The sequence below is a fragment of the Gopherus evgoodei genome, chromosome 5, assembly GCF_007399415.2.
Source record: "Gopherus evgoodei ecotype Sinaloan lineage chromosome 5, rGopEvg1_v1.p, whole genome shotgun sequence".
Classification (NCBI taxonomy): domain Eukaryota; kingdom Metazoa; phylum Chordata; order Testudines; family Testudinidae; genus Gopherus; species Gopherus evgoodei.
In genome coordinates this window covers 62,065,816-62,088,073 of record NC_044326.1, presented here as the reverse complement: position 1 = coordinate 62,088,073, position 22,258 = coordinate 62,065,816, and the positions used below count along the sequence as shown (strand labels likewise).

Here is a 22,258-nt window from a genome sequence, read left to right as displayed (position 1 = left end):
GGAGTGCAGAAACTGGTTTAAAGAGCCATTTATATTGATATAAAGGGCCTTGTTATGTGGATGGGTGCAGGGTTAAATCGGTTTAACGCTGCTAAATTCAGTTTAAATGCGTAGTGTAGACCAGGCCTGTATTGTGTAGTAGCTTCATCTGTATTGTGCAATAGCTTTATTTGCATCCAGATAGTTTGCATAAACCACCTACAGGCCATTGACATGTTAGAATAATTCCTGATAATTTGATATCCGGGGAGCATACAAGCATTAATCATTCCATCCACAGGTGCATATTCTGCGGATAATCTATTACAGTCATACTGTAGAGCTAGTAGGAAAATGATTTTTTTGCCCCACAGAAAATATTGACTTTTCAATGAAAAATTTCATTCAAAAACTGAAAACCAAAATATTTGATTTAAAAATGCCACCACAGGGTCTCACAGGAGTTGTTGTTTGGGTGCCTCATGACTCATTCTTTTCTAGGAGTGGGTTCCACTTCCTGGCCAGACTAGGTTTTCTATTGCAGTGCACTATCAGTTTTCAGGTATTTGTTTTTTTTTTGACAGCAATTAAAATTTTCCACAGAAAGCAAACACCTTTCACCAAAAAATCATTTTGTAAAAAACAGTTTTCTGTCAAAAAATAGTTCTAACAGAAAATTCTTGACTAACCCTATCATGTTGGGCTTTTATAGACTCCAGCTGGTACTGTTGCATTCGCTGAAGATTTAAAATGCTCCCAAGTGAGTGCATGAACCTTTCTTATAAAGGAAAACTATTACCTTAAACAATAAAACTTAATCTCTGTCTTATCATTGCCAGGTACTCATTGCAGTTATATATAACTGTCTGGTAATTCATCATTAGTAGAAGCAGAAATTTGATATGTACTTTCATTAAATTGTTCTTCAGGCATTTGTTAAAATAATGTGTGTTACATCTTCTTTGCTGGAGGGAAGACGGAGTAGGATTACCTCTATGTGTGTTTGTTTTTGTGGGTGTGAGCAACTTGCCTGTCTCCTGGAAAACTGTGCACTCAAAGTTCTCAAGTTATTTTCACTGGCAGCAAGAGACACACATGGTTGAGGTCTAGCTATAGATATCCTGGAACAAATAGTCCTATTGTTCATCTGAGTGTCTGTACTGAAGATAAACCTAACACCACATTCCTGGTTGTCAGTCAACAGTTTTTTCTGCTGTATTATTTGTGATGTAATGCCAGTCTGTTCAAGGGGAAACCTTCATGTATCAAAATCCTAATTAGATATGTCCTATCTGTGTAATGGCTGTTGCTAATGAGCCCCCCACTACAGTTCTTCTGTGCATAAAGGCCATTCATTTAATATAACCAATGACTACTTTCTGGTGAGATCTGTACTTTCTTCTGGTTTTTGATATTATCTGATTCATATTTGCTACCATGTGCAAATTACACTTTACTCTTTATATGACTCTTGGAGGTGTAGGTGTTGTTATATATAATGCCAGAGGGCATAGTTCTGTAAATTGCTTCACATATGGAGTGTGCAGAGCTGCTAAAGATTTGGGCTTGAATGCAAGCAACAACCAGGATTAGACCAACAATTACAGCTTGATGATGTTCATGCTCTTCACTGATTTCATTATTTCCTCCAGTGCTCTCTAAACCTGGAAAGGTGCGGCATGAATGTGTATAGTGTTCTTTTGGAGTTTTGAGGACAACATATAGCTTATGTATATGCCAGTGCAGAACACTTTCTTTGCTTTAAACAGCATTTGACATGTATAATAAGCCATCTTTAGAAACACTCATTGCCTAAACTGAGAGAACAACTTTCCCCTTGAATGGACTTTCACTCTATTCTCAGTGGCTTTATCGAAAAAGATACTGACTGGCTAGTAGATGTGATTCAAAAGACTGAACCACAGTAATAGTAATTGTTCCAGGGTATTTATTTGTAACCAGGATGTAGAAAAGTACTCTTTTGGCTAACACCAAACAAACCCAATTACTGTCTTTGCATCCCAACAGCTAACCTGTTTAAGATTGCTGTAGTGCTTTATAAGAAATCTATGTCTTCTAAATATCCATTTACAAATTGGCTGCTGCCTGCTCATTGCCTCCTGGTGAGGCTTTCTGCTCAGCTACTGTTCAGCTCTGATTTCTAGATCTCAGTATTGGAGTGTCAGCCTCCGTAAAATGACCTTTCTTGGTGGATTCAGCTCTTGATCTAATTTATGCTTATTTCTTATCTAAAACACTTTTTCAGATTTGTAAAAGCTATTTCCCACACTGCAGTCTTGATCTATTGATATTCTACAATTACTTAAGGGATTAGTTATGATAATATGGCTTTTATTTGTAATATTTAAACAGATGTCAGTTGACTCCAGGTACTGATACTGTAGTATGCAGTAGGAGCAATTAAACGAGGAATCGCTATAATGAACAAATGTGCATTGTTTAGCTACTTCTATTTTCTGTTTCAGTTTTCTTCTGGCTAAGACAGAAACTTGAATACAAATTCAGTTCTATGGGTGAAGTCTTGGCTCCACTAAAGTCAATGGGAGTTTGACATTTGACTTTAGTGGATCCAGGATTTCACCCTTCATATCTGTAACTGCTGTTAGGGAATATTTTTAGCAGTTATCTAAGGTCCTATTACAGCTACGTACCTAATAGTTAGCTGATAGTTCTCATCTATTTCACATTAGGTAAGTGCAGTGCTTTTCCGAATGTACAGGAAGCACCTTATGTTCCTATCACACTTTGTGCAAGGGCATTTAAAGGCAAGCAATAAATACCAAACATTACAAAATGGCATGACAACATGCCTTGCTTCAGTTATTGGCAACAGTGTCTTAATAAACTGTTGAGCACATGTTCATATGCTGTCCCTGTGGCTCAGGTCAAAATATACCATTACTTGAAATTTCAACCCACATCCTTTTGTTTTTACATAGCCTGTGCTTGCCACACAGATGATCACAACAAACTCATAAAACTATTATATATAGTTTCACCATATGCTGAGACTTACTGGGTACTTTGTGGTTATATATTTGAAAACAGAGAATGGAGGGTTTTATTTTGGACTCAAAGTGTGAAATTTACCCTTGCATAGAGAGTCAGCATGCTTAAGTTCCACTTAAGCACAAACTGATTTATATTCCTTGTGCAGATGTTCTGCAAAGGGGTCTGCAAGATGCGGGTTTATCATTTCTGTGGAGTCTTTTCTTGGAAGAAGTTTTGGAAACTATTCCAAAGAGGTTGTTAGAACATATAATTGGCATATTAGCAGAGAGATTACATGTCCTCCCTGGATTAGCTGTCCACCTCTCAAACTGGCTTCTTTATCTCAGGGTTGAAGTATGATGTTCGGACCATAGCTGCTCTGTGGACAGATGATTATTTTAGGTTGCCACGCCTATTCTCAGAAGCTGGGAATGGGCCACTTGATGATTACTTGTTCTGTTCATTCCCTCTGGGGCACATGGCCTTGGCCACTGTCGGAAGACAGAATAATGGGCTAGATATACCTTTAGTCTGACCCAGTATGGCCGTTCTTATGTTCTTAAGTGTCAGAAGACACAGATGGCCCTTGCCTGGCTGCTAAAATTTGCAGCTTTCCTCTGACAGCTTCTACATGCATTTTCAATATTAAAATCTGCAGCATATTGAAAATTAGGGCACAGTGTAAAATAAACAGCACAAGAGTTACTGTAGTATTGGTACCATACTGGATCACGGAGGGGGCAATGAGGACTATAGGCTGTCGGGACCCTGCTGCCTAATTCAGGTCTCCTGTGTCATAGGTCCTTCACAATGGATGATTATCAGGATTATGATTGCCTTCAGATGAACAGGATGCATGTAATCTACAATCAGATGATGTGATCCAAGGAGGAAGTTTCTCTGATATGCTTAGCATGATAGCTATTTTAGACCATAAATTTAGGAATCAGTGAATGCAGAGGATACTTTGTGTACTTATATTATCCCCAGCTGTGTTATTTGCATATAGAGTAGTGGGCCAAAGGACAGACACAAAAATGTAGGTTTCAGAGTAGCAGCTGTGTTAGTCTGTATCCGCAAAAAGAGCAGGAGTACTTGTGGCACCTTAGAGACTAACAAGTTTATGTAGCAATCCTACTGCATTTGTAGATTTAGGGTGGGATTTTCAAAACTGCCTATGGCTATGTCTGCACAGTGATAAGACCCACAGCACAACTGTGGCTGGCCCAGGCCAGCTGACTTGGGCTGGAGCCCAGGCTATGTGGGTCTCAGAGCCTGGGCTCCAGCCTGAGTATCTTATACTTTAATTTTATAGCCCTGCAGCCCAAGCCCTGAGTCCAGGTCAACTGACCCAGGCCACCCACGTTGAGTCTTTTATTGCAGTGTAGACAGAACCTAGAAGATGACTTTGGATATTTGTATTTCTTACACATTTTTGAAAATCTCACCCTTAAACAATACCAGTTGAGGTTCTGGGCATTTTATAGAGATTAATGAATAGCAAAGGCCTTTCCTACATTAGAAAGAGTTACAGTTATATTGGCAAACCCTCCTAGTGGAAGCACAGCTTTTATTGGAAAAATAAGTTGTTTGCTGGTATAATTTATACCAGTTCCCAAAAGGAAAAAAAGCGATATCAGCAATAGGACTGGATTTATACAACAGCCTTTGCTGCAATAGCTATAGTAGTTAGGGGTGTGACCATAGCTATGTCAGTATGCAAGCAAAACTTGTAAGGGTATGGCTACACTTGCAGCTGTACAGCGCTGTGAGTTAAACCCGCCTTTGTACAGCTGAGTAGGGAAAGTCTGTCCACACTGACAGCTGCCAGTGCACTGTCGTGGCCATGTTTGCAGCATTGGGAGCGGTGCATTATGGGCAGCTATCCCAGCATTCAAGTGGTTGCAACGTGCTTTTCAAAAGGGGTGGGGTGGAGTGTGACAGGGAGTGTGGGGGCAGAGAATGGGTTTTTGGAGTGCTGAGAGTGTGTCAGCATGCTGTCTTGTAAGTTCAGACCCCCCCCCATCCCACCTGCTTCTCTCTCTCTCTCTCACTCACTCACTCAAAGCAAACAGCAAAATGTTTGCTTTTTCTCTCTGAAAGGGAGCTTTGAAAGGGCACTTTGGCATTCCTGCAGCGGATCACAATGAGAAGAGTGGCCACTTGATAAGGGGATTATCACAGCACAGTAAGTTAACTCTTCATTCACACTGACACCTGGGAGTTGTAGCCAAGGCACAGCAAACGTTATTCCTCTCAGGGAGGTGGAGTACCATCAGCACTGTAGCCGCGGAGATACAGCGCTGTATGTGCCTTGTCAATGTGGATGGGGAATGAGGTACAGTGCTCTGGGAGGCTTTATTGTGCTGTAACTCACAAATGTAGCCAAGGCCTAAAAGTGTAGACCAGGCCTAAGAGAATTAATGACCTACAACAAAGCCTGGGTGTTCCTCAGAAAACTTCTCATTGTACAAAGTGTGTGTGTCTCCAGAACAAAGACTGATGTGTATGTTGGGGGACAGCAGGAGCAAAAAGCTAGGTGTGTCAGTAGTCCTACTTACAATGTGTTGAGGTGGGAGCAATTCATACCTCTTCAGTTCAAGGTGATTGCTATTCCCAGTGGAAGTGGTCAGGCCAGGTCTCCACTACAGATTTCTGGGGGCATAGCAATGTTGGTCAGTAGTGCGATTCCTGATGGATATCGTTATGCCTGCAGAAGTCTGTAGGATGGATGCAGTTATACTGGCTGTCGTCAGACGCTACCTGTATGGTGCTCTGCTCTGTTCAATGTTGGTATCAGTCGACTGCATGTGTGTTCCCTCTATCTGCTGACCCGGCTCTGCGCAGGTAGCTGACACAGCAGACCCCTAGAGAATCCCCAATGACCACAGACTCCAATAAGGTACGAAGGCACCTGGGCCAGGTTTATTGTCAAACGGAGCACAGTAATAGTTTCCTATAGACTCTACAGGACATACTACGAATTTGTGCGCCCTGGCAATGGACATAGCTCAGTCGGTGGTGGGACTTTCCACTGCCCCCTAGGCTGGACAAAGACATCCACTTAGGGATGTATTTTTATACACAGGTACAAACAGGTTACGCATCATTGAACGTACTGAGGTACAGCCCCTCTATTAGAGGGTTGCCTTTCTCTTGACACAGGTTGGTCTGAACAAACTATCCAGCCATCATATTGTTTATCCATCATATTGTTCTTTCATATTGTCTATCCATCATATACTTTTATACTGTCTTTAGGCTAGGTTTATCTGTTCCTTGTTATCTGTCTAGGATATGTTCGTGCCCCACTGTTCTGGTGCTGTCTTGGCACATGTTCATTTTTTTAGTGACTTCTAGCAGCCCTCTTCTTGCCAACTTCTGTGAATGGGACCTGCCTCTAGCTCACAGACCAGCTTTGCTTAACAATGTCTTGACTATTACTCTAGTTCAGGACTCATACTGGGCCCTGATACCAAGGGTTTATGTCTCATGGACTCATCTTACTACACTGGCAAACTTAGCTTTTTACCTGAATAGCTTGTTTTGCTGGTAAGGGGTGGTTTTACTATACTGGTGCAAAGCCCAGCTTTGTCGGTATAGCTGTATCTACGCTATATGTGTATACACTAGGAGTGCTTTGCTGGTAGTGTAGAGTCTAACGGTATTCCCATAATGGTAAAAGTGTTCCTACTGCAGGCTTTGAGTTGGTCTACTTATTCCCACAACAGAAGATGCTTCTATTGACATACATTGTGTCTTTGCTAGGGGACTATGCTGGCATAGCTGTGCCAACATAGGTGCTATAGTGCAGTAGTTCTCAACCAGGGCCAGTATTAGACTCGCTGGAGCCCAGGGCAGAACTCTGAAGCCCCACTGCGTGGGCCCTGGCTTTTATATGCAGAAAACCTGTTATTGTGGCACAGATGGGCTATGGTGTTTTTATAGGATGTTGGGGGGGAGGCTTAAAAAAAAAAGGTTGAGAACTTCTGCTATAGGTGTAGATAAAGCCATAATGCGTGGGGTAGAAGAGTTTAGTCTTTGCACTTGGAGTGTGAAACCAACTTTATATATAATTTTGTCATCTTTAAGTAAAATTACTGTGGTGTTTTTTCATTTTACAGGATTGGCACAGTGTTGGCTTATCTAAGTTAGTCAAAGGAATTAAATGTAGGATTTTTGGCCAATGTTAAAAGTTTAGACTGTTGTTTTTGTATCCCCTTACACCAGCATGCTCCTCAAAGGTACAGGTAGTTCTGGGAATGGTAGTACAGTCCCAGAAGATCGGTACAGAAATGTCATTCCTGAAAATTTCTTCTGGATGCAAATATTTTAGGAGATATTATTATGAGTAAAGGACATTAAAAGCTGGCAAATTCCTTAATGTAAATTATCTGAAGTATTAGTATGGAACAAGACTGAGAGCTCTACATAACTAACATCAGGGAAAAGCTATTTGAGTGAAGTAATGCTGTTTTTGTCTTTTTAAAAATCGAACGTGTCAGAAGCTGAAAGTGTAGGATTATGTAAATTGACAACAAATACTATGTTTGGTGGCAGACAAACCTCTCTGATTGTGTCCCCAGATAAAGCTGGGTTGATGGGTTAATTTCAGTTCAAATACAAAGAAACTAAGAATAAAAATATGTGATGGTGTAAATCAAGAAATAACAGGAAGAAAAGCTGAAGTGTACTCCAAGCAGAATTTATTAGAAGTCTATTCAAGAAAAAACACAGATCCTTTGCTTATAAGAATTTAAAGTCAATTACCTGAAAGCCAGGTATGAAAAACTTGTATTTTTAAAAATCAGTTACAGAGTAGAAACAGTACTTTTTTAAATATCACAGGCAACAGATATTTGTCTTCCAGCATAAATGGCATCAAAGATAGGTATGAATCTCACAGCAAAGCTGCATGCAGATCTAAATTAAAATTGAAAGCTTTTGAAATATAAAGCTTTTGCCATGAAATCTGCAGTAATAAAGGTATGCTGCACAAAGATGTTTCTTTACCTTTGTCTTAATGACATTTTTCTGTAATAAAGTCATATGTACATTTAGATTTGGCTACTAAAACCATTAATAAATTTTTGCATAAAATGCTATTTTACAGAATTGCACTATCCAGGTGTGCTTATGGTAAGAGGGGCAAGTAAAGATGTTCTGTCTTATGAAAATGGCAAAGATCAAATGAAGAACTTTGATTTTTTTTTAAATCAACACCAAAATGGTTCTGTACAAAAAAGTACAAAATGCTAGAGACTACTTACATAGTGATAAGATCAACCCTTTATCACAAGAAAAATGCAATAGAAGCCTTTACCATCTATAAGGTGCTGAAGAAACCAAATTTGAATTGTTTGTATAAAGCCACAATTATCATCCTGTCTCGTAATTTCATATATTATTTTTGCTTACCTTCGCATAAGGAAAAAGAATAGTGTGTTCAGACATTTGTTTCATTCAGAAAAAAAATACTAAATGTATCAGTTTTAATAGCTGTGACTTGGTTTTTGTGTGTACTATATTCCTAAACAAGAATTCAGATTTTGTTAACATATACATATATAGCTAGTGAAATAAAATCAGTACATCTGTGCATATTTTTTCAGGTGGCTATGTTAGAATACAATGTTGCACTAACACTGTTTGTTCTGTAAGCTTCATCTGATAAATAAAAAAAACTAACCTCTCAAATTCATGTTGCTGATTATTACAATAAATTTAGATATAGTCATGTAATGTTAGACATCAGTAGATCACTGTTGTTGTCTATCTTGATAGCTCATTGTCTCATCATTATCCACAAACTCTCAAGATTTCATGCCTCTTGCACTTCTTGAGTTTTAACAGAAAGCACTATAGCTTATTTGGAAAAAATAAGATTTAACCAATACAATCACACCCATCCAACACACTTGCAGTTCCCCCATTTTAACTACTCTTGCTTGACATTTTACAATCGCTGTGCATATGTTACAACATATAAGTGCAGGCAAAAAAAATCTATATTATAATTGTCATATATCGTAAACCAAGAGAATAGGCAAACTTGTGATACAGCAGAGTGAAAGCAACATAAGTTGCCAAGCTAAAAAGAATGTGGACACAACTTTTTATTTTTTTTTAAAAAGTAAACAACTTTCTCTTTGTACCAGGTGGAAGCTAAGAATCAAATTTTTGCATAGCATTTAATGCTAGTACCACAAATGTCCCAAACAATGCAGATTTTCCCATGATGCGTCACCTGTGTACCTTCCATCAAGGTTTTCCTATTCCTTTGTTGCTAATGGGGACAGGGGGGGACTAAAGCAGAAAAAAGTACTTAAATGTTGAAACGATTCCTCTTGTTTCATAAAAGCTTAGTTATTCATACACTGTAGTCGTTGCTATAATACTGCTGGAACGGTTTGGCAGATGAGGATGGGGATGATGATGAACTAGATGACCTTTATTTGAGACTGCAAAGCAAGAAAACAGAAGGCCTGTTGTAGCATGTTTTCTAGCTGCTTTATGCAGATGTGTTGCAGAGATGCATAAATAAGTAGGGGAAAAAATTCACAGCCTCTTGACATAGTTTCCAGGGAAAGTACCAAAGAATTTGGTTCTTCTTGAGGTTCCTGAAAGTAGAAGTAATAAATGAAAGATGACAATAACAGTAAGAAATAACTATGCATGTGTGGCCTTTAAATTTTGTTTTCAGTTTACGAAATTTCATTAGCACTACAAATATTAGGACAGGAGAGACTTTTTTATGCTTGTAGAAAGCCAAACTGACCCTGTGCATTGCATAGCTTGATGAATTACATTTCCCAGTCGCAAACTGTTACCAGCTTAAAATATGATGAAGGGAAAAGCAACTACAAGATGCATAGTTATGTTATTTTATTTCAATTATGTGTATCCAGATTATAATTTGTAATAATTTTAACATAATAAAATATTGACCTAGTAACGTTGAGAGTTATTTAACAATATTAATTGTAATGAAATAATCTGGCATAAGGGTGGATGTCATCAGCAGTTCTGTAGGATTTCCAAAATAATTTAGGATTAGCAGGACAAGTATAAAATATTTTTATAGTTTATGTAAAATGTTTGGAGTGATGAAGTCAACTTTCTTTGGTCCCATTTCTGAAACCCTTATTCACAGAGAGTAATACTTGCTTACATGAGTAGTCCCATTGAAATCTATGGGATAATTATGTGAATAAATTCCACTCAGTCTAGGTGAAGGTTGCATGATAGTGCTCTTCATTAAATAAGTGGGATGCTACCTATTGACTTCAGAGGGCTTTGGATCAGGCTAGTCCCCAAAGACTTCAGCATAATCAGGGTTATTCTAAGTGGCAAACTGATTGTAATTTGGCATTCATAACGCATCAAATTATACAATTATCTAAATATAAGAAAACGATGAGGGCAGCAAATATTTCTGAAATTAAAAAAAAAAACAAACCAACCAAAATAAAACATACCCACAAACCATCCATCATCACACTTTTCCATCACATCAATGATATCTCCCTCCCTGAGCTCCAGTTCATCTTCGTTCCTAGGAGTATAGTTATATAGAGCCTGAAACCTTAAACAGGACAAATAGTGTGTTTTAAAAAAATAAGTTCTTTTCACCTTTACTTAGCTCGAGGAGCTTGTCAAACATTTAATTAACTTTCAAGGTAACATACTCCACTAAAAACTACAACATTGCATATTGGAAAACAGCTATGCAGGAAACTTTTGCCTGCATAAGTACTTATGGGACTAGGTCCAGAATGGAATTCAGAGCATAGTTTATGTAAAAGACAACGCATGTGAGATTACTAAATTGTTTACAGTGGGATTCATACAGCTATGCAATCTAACTGAAAATGCTAATGCACAACTCTTCTCAACTCTATTCTGAGAAGGCATGACGCTTTTGAGAAAGAGTTAGGTGGGAAAAGAAAGATGAGGGTGGAGTAGCCATGGCCTAAAGGAGAAGGGGAAAGAGTAAAATGATGTGGCGGGGGGGGTGGTGGTGGAGAGGAAATTAAGATGCTGGTCCCAATATCTTAGGAGATAAACTAACTTCTCCCACTTCCTCCTCTGGTGTATGTCCCTTTTGCACCTCCTGGATTCTGGGTCTGGCTAGCCATGTACTTGGCCCTCACTGTAAATCAGAGCAGCCTCAGAAGCTGAACAGATAAAATAAAAATAGATGGAAATGGAGAAAGTGGGAGAGAAAAGGAAGGGAAAAAATGAAAAAAGTACTGTATATCCCTGGCAGAAAAGAAACGCTAAAAGGAAGGCACATACTAGGAATGAGTGGAACATTAGACATTTCACCTGGTTAATTTATTCTTTTACATTTTTGAGTGACCTTAGTTGTCATGAATGTGATAGCTTGAATCAGGCCGTACGTAAGACAAACTGTGCTAGCTTTCACAAACAGGTTTTTCATTCTGCTGCATTTCTACCTTACAGTAAGCTCTATTTTTTCAATCCTGGCCTTTCAGTTACATGATGATGTGTGTGATGGATAAATGGCAAGAGAAATGAGACCACCAAACTCATTTTCTTTCAGTCCCTGTGTTAGAGGTGAAAGAATAGTGTATTAAGTTATTAGGGCTAGATGGTGCTTATACAATAGTCCTGCATAAGGAGTCACATGTAATTGCAACAGCCGAGGAGCATCCCAGGGATGGAATTCCTTCCTTTCTTCTCTACACTCTTCTTTCTCCAGGAAGGGGAAACAGTCTCCTATTGGTCCCAATAGCAGATTACAACAACTCTTACTGTGCCAGTTGGCGTACTGTGGGGATGTAGTCAAGATCCCCCCACATTCCACTATGCTTCTTTGCCCATTCCATGTCCATCTATGCAGGGCTGAGCATGCAGCTTACCCCTCTGGCATACAGTAGAAATACAGGGATGCTACACAGCAGTATGTGTGTAGGTTTTTATGTTCTCTTATGCTGAGCTATAATCTGGCTCTTTGGATGATATGAGTGCCTAAAACTTCCTCCAACCTAACAAAATTCCCATTGGCTTCAAGGAATTCCAAACTGGGTGATTAATTTTTCTGGTGGTGGGGTCTATAAATCAGTGCTGAAAATTAACGGAATAATGCTCTGCCTGAACAGATTTAAATGAGAGTTAGGTGCCCTGGCACTTATAAAAACCCTCTAGGTGTCTGTGCGCATCTTTAGGCTTGTAAAAATGTGGCCCTTTGGCACAGGGCTTAAGTCTCATTTCACTGCAAGTCAGTGAGACTTAGGCTACCTGGGCCTGATCCAAAGCTCTTTCTGAAGCCAACAGAATAACTCCTATTGACTCCAGTTGGCTTTGGATCAGGACCAGAGTGCCCAAGTCACTTTTGAAAACTGAATTTAAGAGCCTAAGTCACTTAGATGCTTTTGAAATTTTTACCCTTTATCTAGTTTTATCACTTGCTCATGCCAAGTCCCCTGGTAAGATATGATGTTGCATTCTTGTTATCAACTTCATTCACTTCCTACATTTTGCTCACTTTCCTAATCCTGAAGGATCCCTTGACAAACAATAATTTACAGGAGATAATTCAGGGCCAAGGTAGCAGACAAGCTGAATTATTATTAAATCTTTATAACTGACATTCTGCTCAAGAAATCTGAAAATGAAGGAATCACAAAATGACCATGAACTGGTTTTTAAATTAATTTCCATCTTAACTGTAAAACATGGAGAAATGTAGCAGTTTTTGTGTGTAGCTACTCTATAGTACATTTATCTTCATTTGTGAGATAATATCCCTTCATAATTCAGTTTTGCCATCACAGATTTCCTGGATGTCTTTCAACATTATTTGGCTAACTGTGTTATCCTATGATTCTACTAGCTAGTTTACTGATTCCTTGGAAAATATGCTGGCTATTGTTCCCCTTCTTTAAGTGCCAATGTTGTATCTCTGGTTAAGTAGATAAGAAATATACTTACGGTTCCCCCCCACTGTGTATGTTTTCATGAGCAAACACAGGGCGCTGTGGCTGTAATGAAATGATTGGAAATGTAATAAAGATTTAAAATTGTTACTAATTTAAGTATAATTTGGATACTGGCATGATACATATTCTGTTTTAAAAGATAAAAAAAGAGCAAGCACTAGAACTTTTACAGGTTTAAAGACTAGATTATTTTGAAGGACATAGTGAAAATTAAAAAAAGAACAGCTTTTAATTTATCCAGTCTAAATCTTTTCATGCTGAAGGAAAAGGTCAGAGTTGAGCCCAATTACTTTTTCAAATATCACTAACAGTGCAGGAATGGAGATACCATGAAACTCAAATGCAAATAATGCCTGTTTTACAATCTTTGCCTGAAGTGTGTTCTCAGACAAAACAGGAACCAAAAATCATTCTTAACAGTGAAGTATGAGCATCCATTCATTATGATTTATCTAGACAAACAATATTCCTACATACACTTTTAAAAGAATCAAACTAATTATGTCAACATGTAGTTTAGAAGGGAAAAGTTGGCAGATATTTCCAGTGCAATGACCTTTTAAGAGTTACCTTCCTTTTTAAATTAGCACCACCCCAATATGTAACAGATGCTTTTAATATTGGAAGTGAAAAACCTTAACTTCCTAAAAAAATCACACCATGTTATGAACAAATAGAAGCCATTTGTTTATATCTATCTATAGTTATATCCACATTAGACTCAATCCAGAAAAGATGGAGGACATGCTGATTGGAGGAGGAAAGCAATAATTAGGATTGTGATTATGCTGTCTATTAGTGGAGGCTGCCCTCCCCTCACCAAAGAGATTTGCAGACTGGAAGTACTTTGGAAACCTTAACTGGTCTTTGATACCTAGGTACCAAAGATAACTCACTCCATATGTTCTCCTATGATTTAATTAAGAGTTAGTGGACTTTTTTTTTTGATGTCATGGACGTTATCGTATTTGTCCATACTTTTGTCTTCTCTAGGTTTGACTATTCCAGTCCACTTTATTTTAGGTTACTCTTAAAGCTCACTATGAAGCTTCAAATAGGGAAAAACAATATTTTGTTTACTTGCAGTAACGAAGAAACACAGTATGATGTCATTGCTTCTGTGCTCTGGAACTGCACTGGTTTCTCAACTGCTCCTGATGAAATTCAAGAGGTGGTCTCCTTTCTATAAATGGTTACATATTTAGGGACCTGCCTACCTGAAGTGACTACTCAAGGGGCCAACACAAATTTGTGCTTGTTAAAGATGGTCTTCTAATAAAGATGGAATAGAATGGTACACTGTAGTTTTAAGCATACCATGGGATAGTCTCTAGTAACAAGTGATTGCCAAATAAGAGAGTGACATCTTGTCCAGATTTCAGTGTATCTCAAAAAATTGGTAATTTTTAAATGTTTATTCTCATAGAGTTGCTGCCTCTCAACAGCTACATAAGCATCTGGGGCACTAAGGAATAAAGCCATGGGAGACAGTGTCTTCCTGATGACTCTGTAGGTGGGGTGGTATCCTCCCTAGCAGAGTGGGCAAACTACATAGCACGAGTTCACTGCTGTCAGTTTCCATATGGGACTATTTCTAATTCTAATGGGCACAGAACCCCAGCAAACTCCTACACCACGGCCAATTCCTGGAACAGGTCAACGTGCCCCTGTGGGGGGCATGTGGCTCCGCACACTGCCCCTCTCTGCAGGTACTGCCTCCCCACAGCTTCCATTGGCCACAGTTCCCTGTTCCCGGCCAATGGGAGCTGCAAGAGCAGTGCACGGTGACCTCTTCTGGGAGCAGCATGGGGCCAGGACAGACAGGGAGCCTGCCTTAGTGGCAGTCCTGCTGCACCACTGTACTTTTAGCAGCTGGAGAGCGTGATTAACTGGGAGAGTTTCCAGGATCGACCAGTCGATCACTATCGACCACTTGGTGACCACTGCTTTATACACTGACAACTCTCAATCTTAATTAATTACTAATAGTGTTGCCAGAGCTAAGCAAATCAAACTAAAGAGTTCAGAGACAGCCAGCCACACACCTTTTAAAAAAGATAACAAAAAAACTACTTCAGTGTTCTCCTCTCACAGAGTTTCTTCACAGCCATGTCTAATTTTTCCATCTGATTTAAAAAAAACAACCACCAAAAACATGCATCACTAGGTAATTTTAAAGCAAGCTTTTAGGTTAGGTAAAATGATGGTTCTCTCTCTTGAAAGAGTCCCCTTAGCCAGTTTTCAAACTGGAACGGTCCTATGATTTGACAATTGCATCTATAATAGAAACTGATCCACCACATGAATATACAAGATTTCAAACAAAATAGTTATTTAAAAGTGGTGAGTTTTTTCCTTTTCTTGAGGAGCCCTCTGTACCTTGGGTGGATAAATACAAATTCTTCCCTCTACAAACACTTTGATCCATTTCAAAGCCCCTACTCCTTGTCTACCATCCTTACAGTTGAAGAAGACTGGACAAAACTCTCTTTGTAGCCCAATTTGTCATGTGATTGTAGACAACTTTCTCCTTTGTTGCTAGGCACATGACTGCCTGAGTATTTTGCAGCACTCCCAGTGCAAAAATCGTAACATAAAAACAAATTGATATGTAGTGTTGCTAGCTGTCCGAGTGGAATACATACAGATTTATACTGAAGCTAACAAGTTAAGCCACATTTTGATTAAGTGTTACGAATTGCACATTATAATCATCACAGTTTTTCATTTAGCTAAAATTACACAATGTTAATGTTGCACCCAAGGTTATTGTTAAATTAGTGCACACAATTTATTGGAGAGAACATTAGAAACAGTCTCAATTTCATGTTTATAGAGTTTAGGGCCAGATTTTGAAAGGTATTTAGTTGCCTAAAGAGACAGCGCAAAAGTCTATCTCCCATAAGAGTTAGACACTTAGGACTTTTGAAAATCCCACTAAGCACAGAGCTGCATATTTAGTTGCCTAAATATCTTTGAAAATCTGTCCCTACACGTTTGTCTGTCCTTCCTGATATAAATTCTGTTTATGTGATATGCATAAAACATTCTTAAAGTATCTTTGTTTTTATGTCATCTAATGGTGAGAAATTCAAATGATAAAACAAAACATATTATCTGACTGTGGTAAACACTCATCAAAATCTGACTGATCAAGCAGAAATGGGAACAGGAATTGGGACTGGATTCAATACGTGCTCCTGACCTATGCTCTATCTGCCCTTCCGCAAACCCCTGAATGTGATTTGAATACCAGTGGCAGCCTCCATGTACTTCTCTTTTAATCTCCTATTGATGAGTTGTTGTTAATTTGTTTTGGGTTTTTTTTGCAAACAATAAAGGGTAACATCCTTAAAAACAATATTATAAATGACTGAATACCTTGAACATATGCCAAATGAGGAAAAAATGAGTCAAGCAATGTATAATACTACTGTCGTCTTCTCCATGTAATTCCAACGCGTCTCTGTTAAATATAGTATCTCTGCTTAAGTCAGATAATGTTGACATGACAGAGTGTAAAATGCATTGGTACTCAAGGCAAGAGATAATTTTACATTCTAGACTTAATTAGAAATAATAGTATTTAGCAAATACATAATACTTTACATATTCACAGAACTGTAGAAACAAATAATAAAGCATCACAATGCCCTTGCAAGGTAAATAGGGACTTTGATCTCCATTGTTTAGATGCAGAAACACACAGAAAGGCTAGGCAGAGACTAGTCTATGTCAGGTCAGGAGCAGAGCTGGGATGACAACCCAGGAAACCTAGACCCTCAGGGCTTGGCTACACTTGTGAGTTGGAGCTCATTAAAGCAGCCCTGGGTGCCCTAAGTCACGACCCGTCCATATGTCTACACTGCAGTTAAAAACCTGTGGCTGGCCTATGTCAGCTGACTTGGGCTCGCAGGGCCCGGGCTAAGGGGCCACTGTTTCATTGCAGCGTAGACTTCTGGGCTCATGGTAGAGCCTGGACTCTAGGGCCCTGCAAGGTGGGAGGGTCCCAGAGCTTGGGCTCCAGTCCCAGTCTAGAAGTCTACACTGCAATCAAACAGTCCAACAGCCTGAGCCCTGCAAGCCTGAGTCAGCTGGCATGAGCCAGCTGCAGATTTTTAATTGCAGTGCAGACATACCCTCAGGCAATAGAGTGATTGGGGTCGCAGAGGGACTTATGCCTTGGCTACATTTGCATGTTATACCACAATAAAGCCTCTCAGAGCACTCTACCTTACTCCCCATCCACACTGGCAAGACATGAAGAGCGCTCTGACTCCCTGGCTGGAGCACTCCTGGTAGTCCATCTCCCCAAGAGGATTAGCAGCTGTTGCATATTGGATGAGATGCTTCAGTGCCAGTGTAAACGAGAAGTAACATTTCTAGTTGACCTCCAGAAATGTCCCATAATCCCCTTAACTGAAGTGGCCTCTCTTGTCTTTGAACTCGGGACGCGGAAGTGTCCATTCAAAGCTCCATTTCGGAGTGCCGGCTGCTTATCTGGTCTGAGAAAAAAACAAACAGCTAATGTTTGCTTTGAGTGAGAGAGAGAGAGGCAGGGGGGTCTGAACTTCCAAGACAGCATGTTGACATACACTCAGCACCCCAGAAACCCACCCTCTCCCCTCCCCTACACTCCCTGTCATACTCCACCCATTTGAAAAGCATGTTGCAGCCACTTGAATGCTGGGATAGCTGCCCATAAATGCACTGCTCCCAGTGCAGCTGCAAGTGCGGCAAATGTGGCCACAACAGTGCGCTTTCAGCTCTCAGTGTGGACAGACTGGAGCGCTTTTCCTAGTGAGCTCTCCGAAGGCTAGGTTAGCTTAAAGTGCTCTACAGCTGCAAGTGTAGCTAAGCCCTCAGGAGTTTCTAGATTCCAATTCCCATGGCTCAGTTTCCTAGACCATATTGCCTCCTGTGTAGGAGTAAAAGATTTAGGACTTTAATTTCAACAGTGCACAATCACAACTGTCTGCATGAACATATACACAACTGCACACCTCATTTGCATGTATGGTTATTGCAACTGTGTCTGCATGTAAGGCATTTTGGTATGCTGATGGCTAATTGGGGCACATATGGTAACTGACATGCAAATTAGGTGTGCAATTGTGGGTGCCTAGTCTGGGAATTAAGCCCATAAAGAATACATAACACATCATACTGCTCAGTAAAGCATCCTTATACTGTTTTTTGCATCCTATCATGCAGAGTAACATAGGACCTAAACCTTCTCTCTACTTTAGTGGGAATGGAATCTATCCTCTAATTTGCCTCCTAACAAGCAATATCACTGCCCCCTACCATCTAATTTCTGGTTTGTCTTTTTGTGATGTCTCTGGTACATACCAGTTCAATGGGAAATAGAGTTGCCAACTGTCTAATTGCACAAACCCAAACACCCTTCCCCAAGGCCATGCCCCTGCCCCTTCTGAGGCCCTTCCCCCATCCTCACTCACTTTCACCATGCTGGGGCAGGGGGTTGGAGTGTGTGAGGGGGTGCGGGCTCTGGGAGGGAGATTGGGTGCGGGAGGGAGCTGGAGCAGGGGCTTAGGGTGTGGGGGGGTTCGGCGGTGCTTACCTCGGGTACCTCGGGGAGAGGCATGTCTGGCAGCAGCTCCAAGGCTCATGGGCGGCCAGGTGGCTCTGCATTCTGCTGCTGCCTGCAGGCACCGCCCCCGCAGCTCCCATTGGCCATGGTTCCCTGTTTCCAGCTTATGGGAGCTGCGGAGTCGGTACTTGGGGCAGGGGCAGCATGTAGAGACCCACTGGCCACCCCTCCTCTTAGGAGCTGCTGTCGGACATGTCACCGCTTCCAGGAATGACGCGGAGCCAGGGCAAGTACGGGAAGCCTACCATAGCCCCGCTGCATTGGCAGACTTTTAGCAGCCTAAAATCTCCCAGATTGGTTTCAGTAGCCTCTGGGAGATCAAGCCTGATTCTGAGAGACTTCTGGCTAAACTGGGAGGGTTGGCAACCCTAATGGCAAACAAGGATCCAGCAAAACTACGGAAACACGAATATCTTGTTGGGGGAGGAGAATACACCTCCCCTACACATAGCAGACAGAGGGAGGGAGACAAATGTAAAATCAAAGGGCAACTGCACAGCAAGAGATCTCTATGCAGGGCCAGCTCCAGGCACAAGCGAACAAACAGGTGCTTGGGCCGTCCAATGGGAAGGGATGACACATCCGGGTCTTCGGCAGCAATTCATTGGCGGGTCCCTCAGTCTGTCTTGGAGTGAAGGACTCACCGCCAAATTGCCACTGAGGAATGAAGCGGTGCAACTGAGCTGCTGCTGAAATGCTGCCGATCGTGGCTTCCCCTCCCCTCACCCCTTCACTGCTTGGGGCAACAAAAAAGCCTGAGCCAGCCCTGTCTCTATGTTTCCTTGCAAATCCATTCTGCTATCAACAGTAAGAGGCAAAAGCAGTCTCAGATGCTTTTGAGACAAAGCATACTGAATGTTAAGATACACATGTAAAGCATTTTGGTCCTAACCAAAAAACCCAGCATACTATACCACAAACTATATGTTCATTTAGAACCTTCTTGAATATTAGAGCACAAAATATAAGACCAGTACATACACTCTGTAAATAATTTGATCTTTAGGTTTAATACAATAGATGTATTATGTATAATGACTGTTATGAAGGGAAACGCTGAAGAGAATCACAGTTGCAAATAGCAGTGCTGGAGAAAACATGATATCAAGTCAGTGCAGCACACACATTGCTATGGCAACAAAATATTTTCAAAAGAAGAATATGAATGCAAAAAAAAAATCAAGGCATATTGAACACATTGCAAAAGCCATATTACATGCAATAAAGTCTAGATTTTTTTTGGCTACAAAAAGGACATTTTAATAATCTGGAAATGCTTTGAAACAAGAGGAGCCATTTAGAAAATAGTTAGAAAAATAGACTAAATTATGTAAAGAATTCTGTCATTTTTGATGTTTTGTGAACATTGGGCAATCCAGTGGAGATATAATACACAACAGAACTGTAACATAAGGTGCTGTCCACAAAGAATTTCATTATGATTTTATGCAAATCATTTTTGTAGTTTGACAGCAGCATTGCAGCACAGCAGGAATGAAACGCAGCGTACTGATAGTATTCAAACACATGTTATCAAACAAAGAACGAGAGACTAGCTATTTAAACTCCTTATGCTAGGGGAGAATGCTGACATCACACACTGGGCATTCAGTACCATACCCTATGTGAATAGCTGTGACCTCTGATAGGTGATTTGCAGGATCTCTTAGTCATCACAGGGCTACGAGGAGGTTTACCCATAACAAATATCTCTCTTTTTAAATCAGCCTGGAAAAACCATAAAAATTGTATAAGTTCATAGCTTAAGTACAAAGCCCTACAGGTGATTTTTGCTGCTTTGTTTGCTCATTCAAATTGGACATGCTAATTCTTTAATTAAAAAGGCCCATGTGTTAAAATGCAAAGAACAAGCTGATCTGTTAGTCCAGCACACCTGTGCTGTTGCTGTTGTATCACCTGCAGCATTGTTTAGTTGCTCTGGCTGTTACACTGACATTTACAGCTACAACTTGCAAGATTATTCACCCATGACCCTTTTGGGGATATGATCTAGCACTGCAAATTTAAATATTGAAGTGACTATTAATAATATAGAACACTCAAAAGCACACAGCAGGAGGTTCATAGCGAACAGGGAAATACTAGCAACTGATATTATAGCCCTTTGACATTAAACTGAAAGCACTGCTGACATCTGACTTGCTTTCTGAGTGCATGTTTAAGGCAGTGGAGGATGATAAATAAAAGAATATCAGTTAGGCTGGTGCCTATGTAAATTAGCTTTCAAAGCTAATTGTTTCATGGAAATCAAAACTTGTAAGACAAAGGGGATGTGAAGAAAATGAGAATTATTTGTGAGGAAATGGTGAAGTGTAATATCCTAACTGGAAGTCTGGTCCTTTGGATTTTGTGAAGAGTTGTCATTGAAACGTTTGTACATCTACTCGGAGTGAACAATGGGCTCCTTTTACAAACTGGAAGAGTGAATAACAAAGAAGTGCAAAAGAAGCCTTAGACGGGGGCCAAGAAGGGAGAAAAACACCTTAAGATTCCCTTTGTGGGGTTTCTTCTGATTTCTTCCTTCAGAAAACGAGGTTTTCTCCACCATGGAAGAGTCTCGGGTTTGTCTTCCAAGCCTTATGGATATCTAAGGATCTGCTGGAAATCTTGCACCAGGCCTGGCTCCCTTAAAGGGGGTTCCACAGTGTGACAGGTTCACTGCTACATACTGTGGATGTAGAGGATGTGTTGCATAATGTTCTCCTTGACCCCAAGCCTGCCCATTGCTTGGGCCACATGCTCCCTGCTCTAAAATCCAGGACTAAGAAACATAGTGCTGCTTAGGAAACTGACCTGCCTCCCACTGTGCGGGCAGGGGGGGATCAGTTTGTCAAAGGACTTTTCCATGTGTGGGTCAAGAGGGCATACACTACCTTTAAATACTTACATTCTCCCTGCAAGATATAAGGCTCTAAAAGAATGAAAACATTAAAGACTTAAAAATCAAAGAGTTAAAATAAATGTTCTAGTTTTGTATATTTTTAATGAAACTGGCATAGACTTGATTTGACTTGCCACTATCATCTCCCCAATGCTTTTATAATCACACAGGGAAGATTTTCAAAGGACAGATAGGCACCCAACTCCCACGAAAAGTCAATGGGAGTTGGAAACCTAAGACACAGAGGCCTCATCTTCCCTGTGAAAAATAGATGTGTCTTTGAGTTTGCTAACACATGCTAACTAATTCAAGGTAAAATCTTAGTGACTACATAAGACAATTTGTCGTTTTCACACAAGTTAAGGCCTATGGGGGAGCCTAATCTTTGTGTCAACCTGCTAACTCATGTGAAAACTACGAACTGTCTTGTCTTCACTAGGATTTTACCTCAATGTAGTTAATTTGTCATCTAACTTGAGCTAAAACTACAGCTTTTTTCCAGTGATGGTGAGGCCTACTGCCCCTTTAAAAATCCTACCTAGCTTTTCTTGTATTTCACTGTCTAAGGGTACTGACAAGCTTCTACACACATCTGTGAACCAACCCTTTGTCCGACATGAGCAAAGTTATCATAATATCAACCCTATTATTCCCTTTACCTCGTAGGGCTCTCTCATCCTGAACATTTCCCTCATCTTGTGGATTTTAGTTTTGTACTCTTTGATGTAATTAGTTGTTAAGAGACTTAAATGCCTGGCTTCTTAATACAGTAGCCAGGCAGTGTTC

General features: G+C 40.2%; 1 protein-coding gene across 4 annotated transcripts in view; it reads right to left on the bottom strand.

Annotated features, from left to right (window-relative positions):
• Positions 1–7,680: 7,680 nt before the first annotated feature.
• SORBS2 (sorbin and SH3 domain containing 2) overlaps positions 7,681–22,258 on the bottom strand; it is a 248,694-nt gene continuing 234,116 nt past the window's right edge. For 3 of the 4 annotated variants that reach the window (XM_030563381.1, XM_030563383.1, XM_030563384.1), the window contains 3 exons: positions 12,949–12,998; positions 10,470–10,576; positions 7,681–9,611 (listed from right to left, as the gene is read on the bottom strand). In XM_030563381.1, coding sequence (XP_030419241.1) covers positions 9,550–9,611; positions 10,470–10,576; positions 12,949–12,998 — 219 coding nt within the window. In that variant the 3' untranslated portion in view covers positions 7,681–9,549. The remainder of the gene's footprint in view (positions 9,612–10,469; positions 10,577–12,948; positions 12,999–22,258) is intronic. The other variant, XM_030563382.1, reaches the window with a different exon arrangement.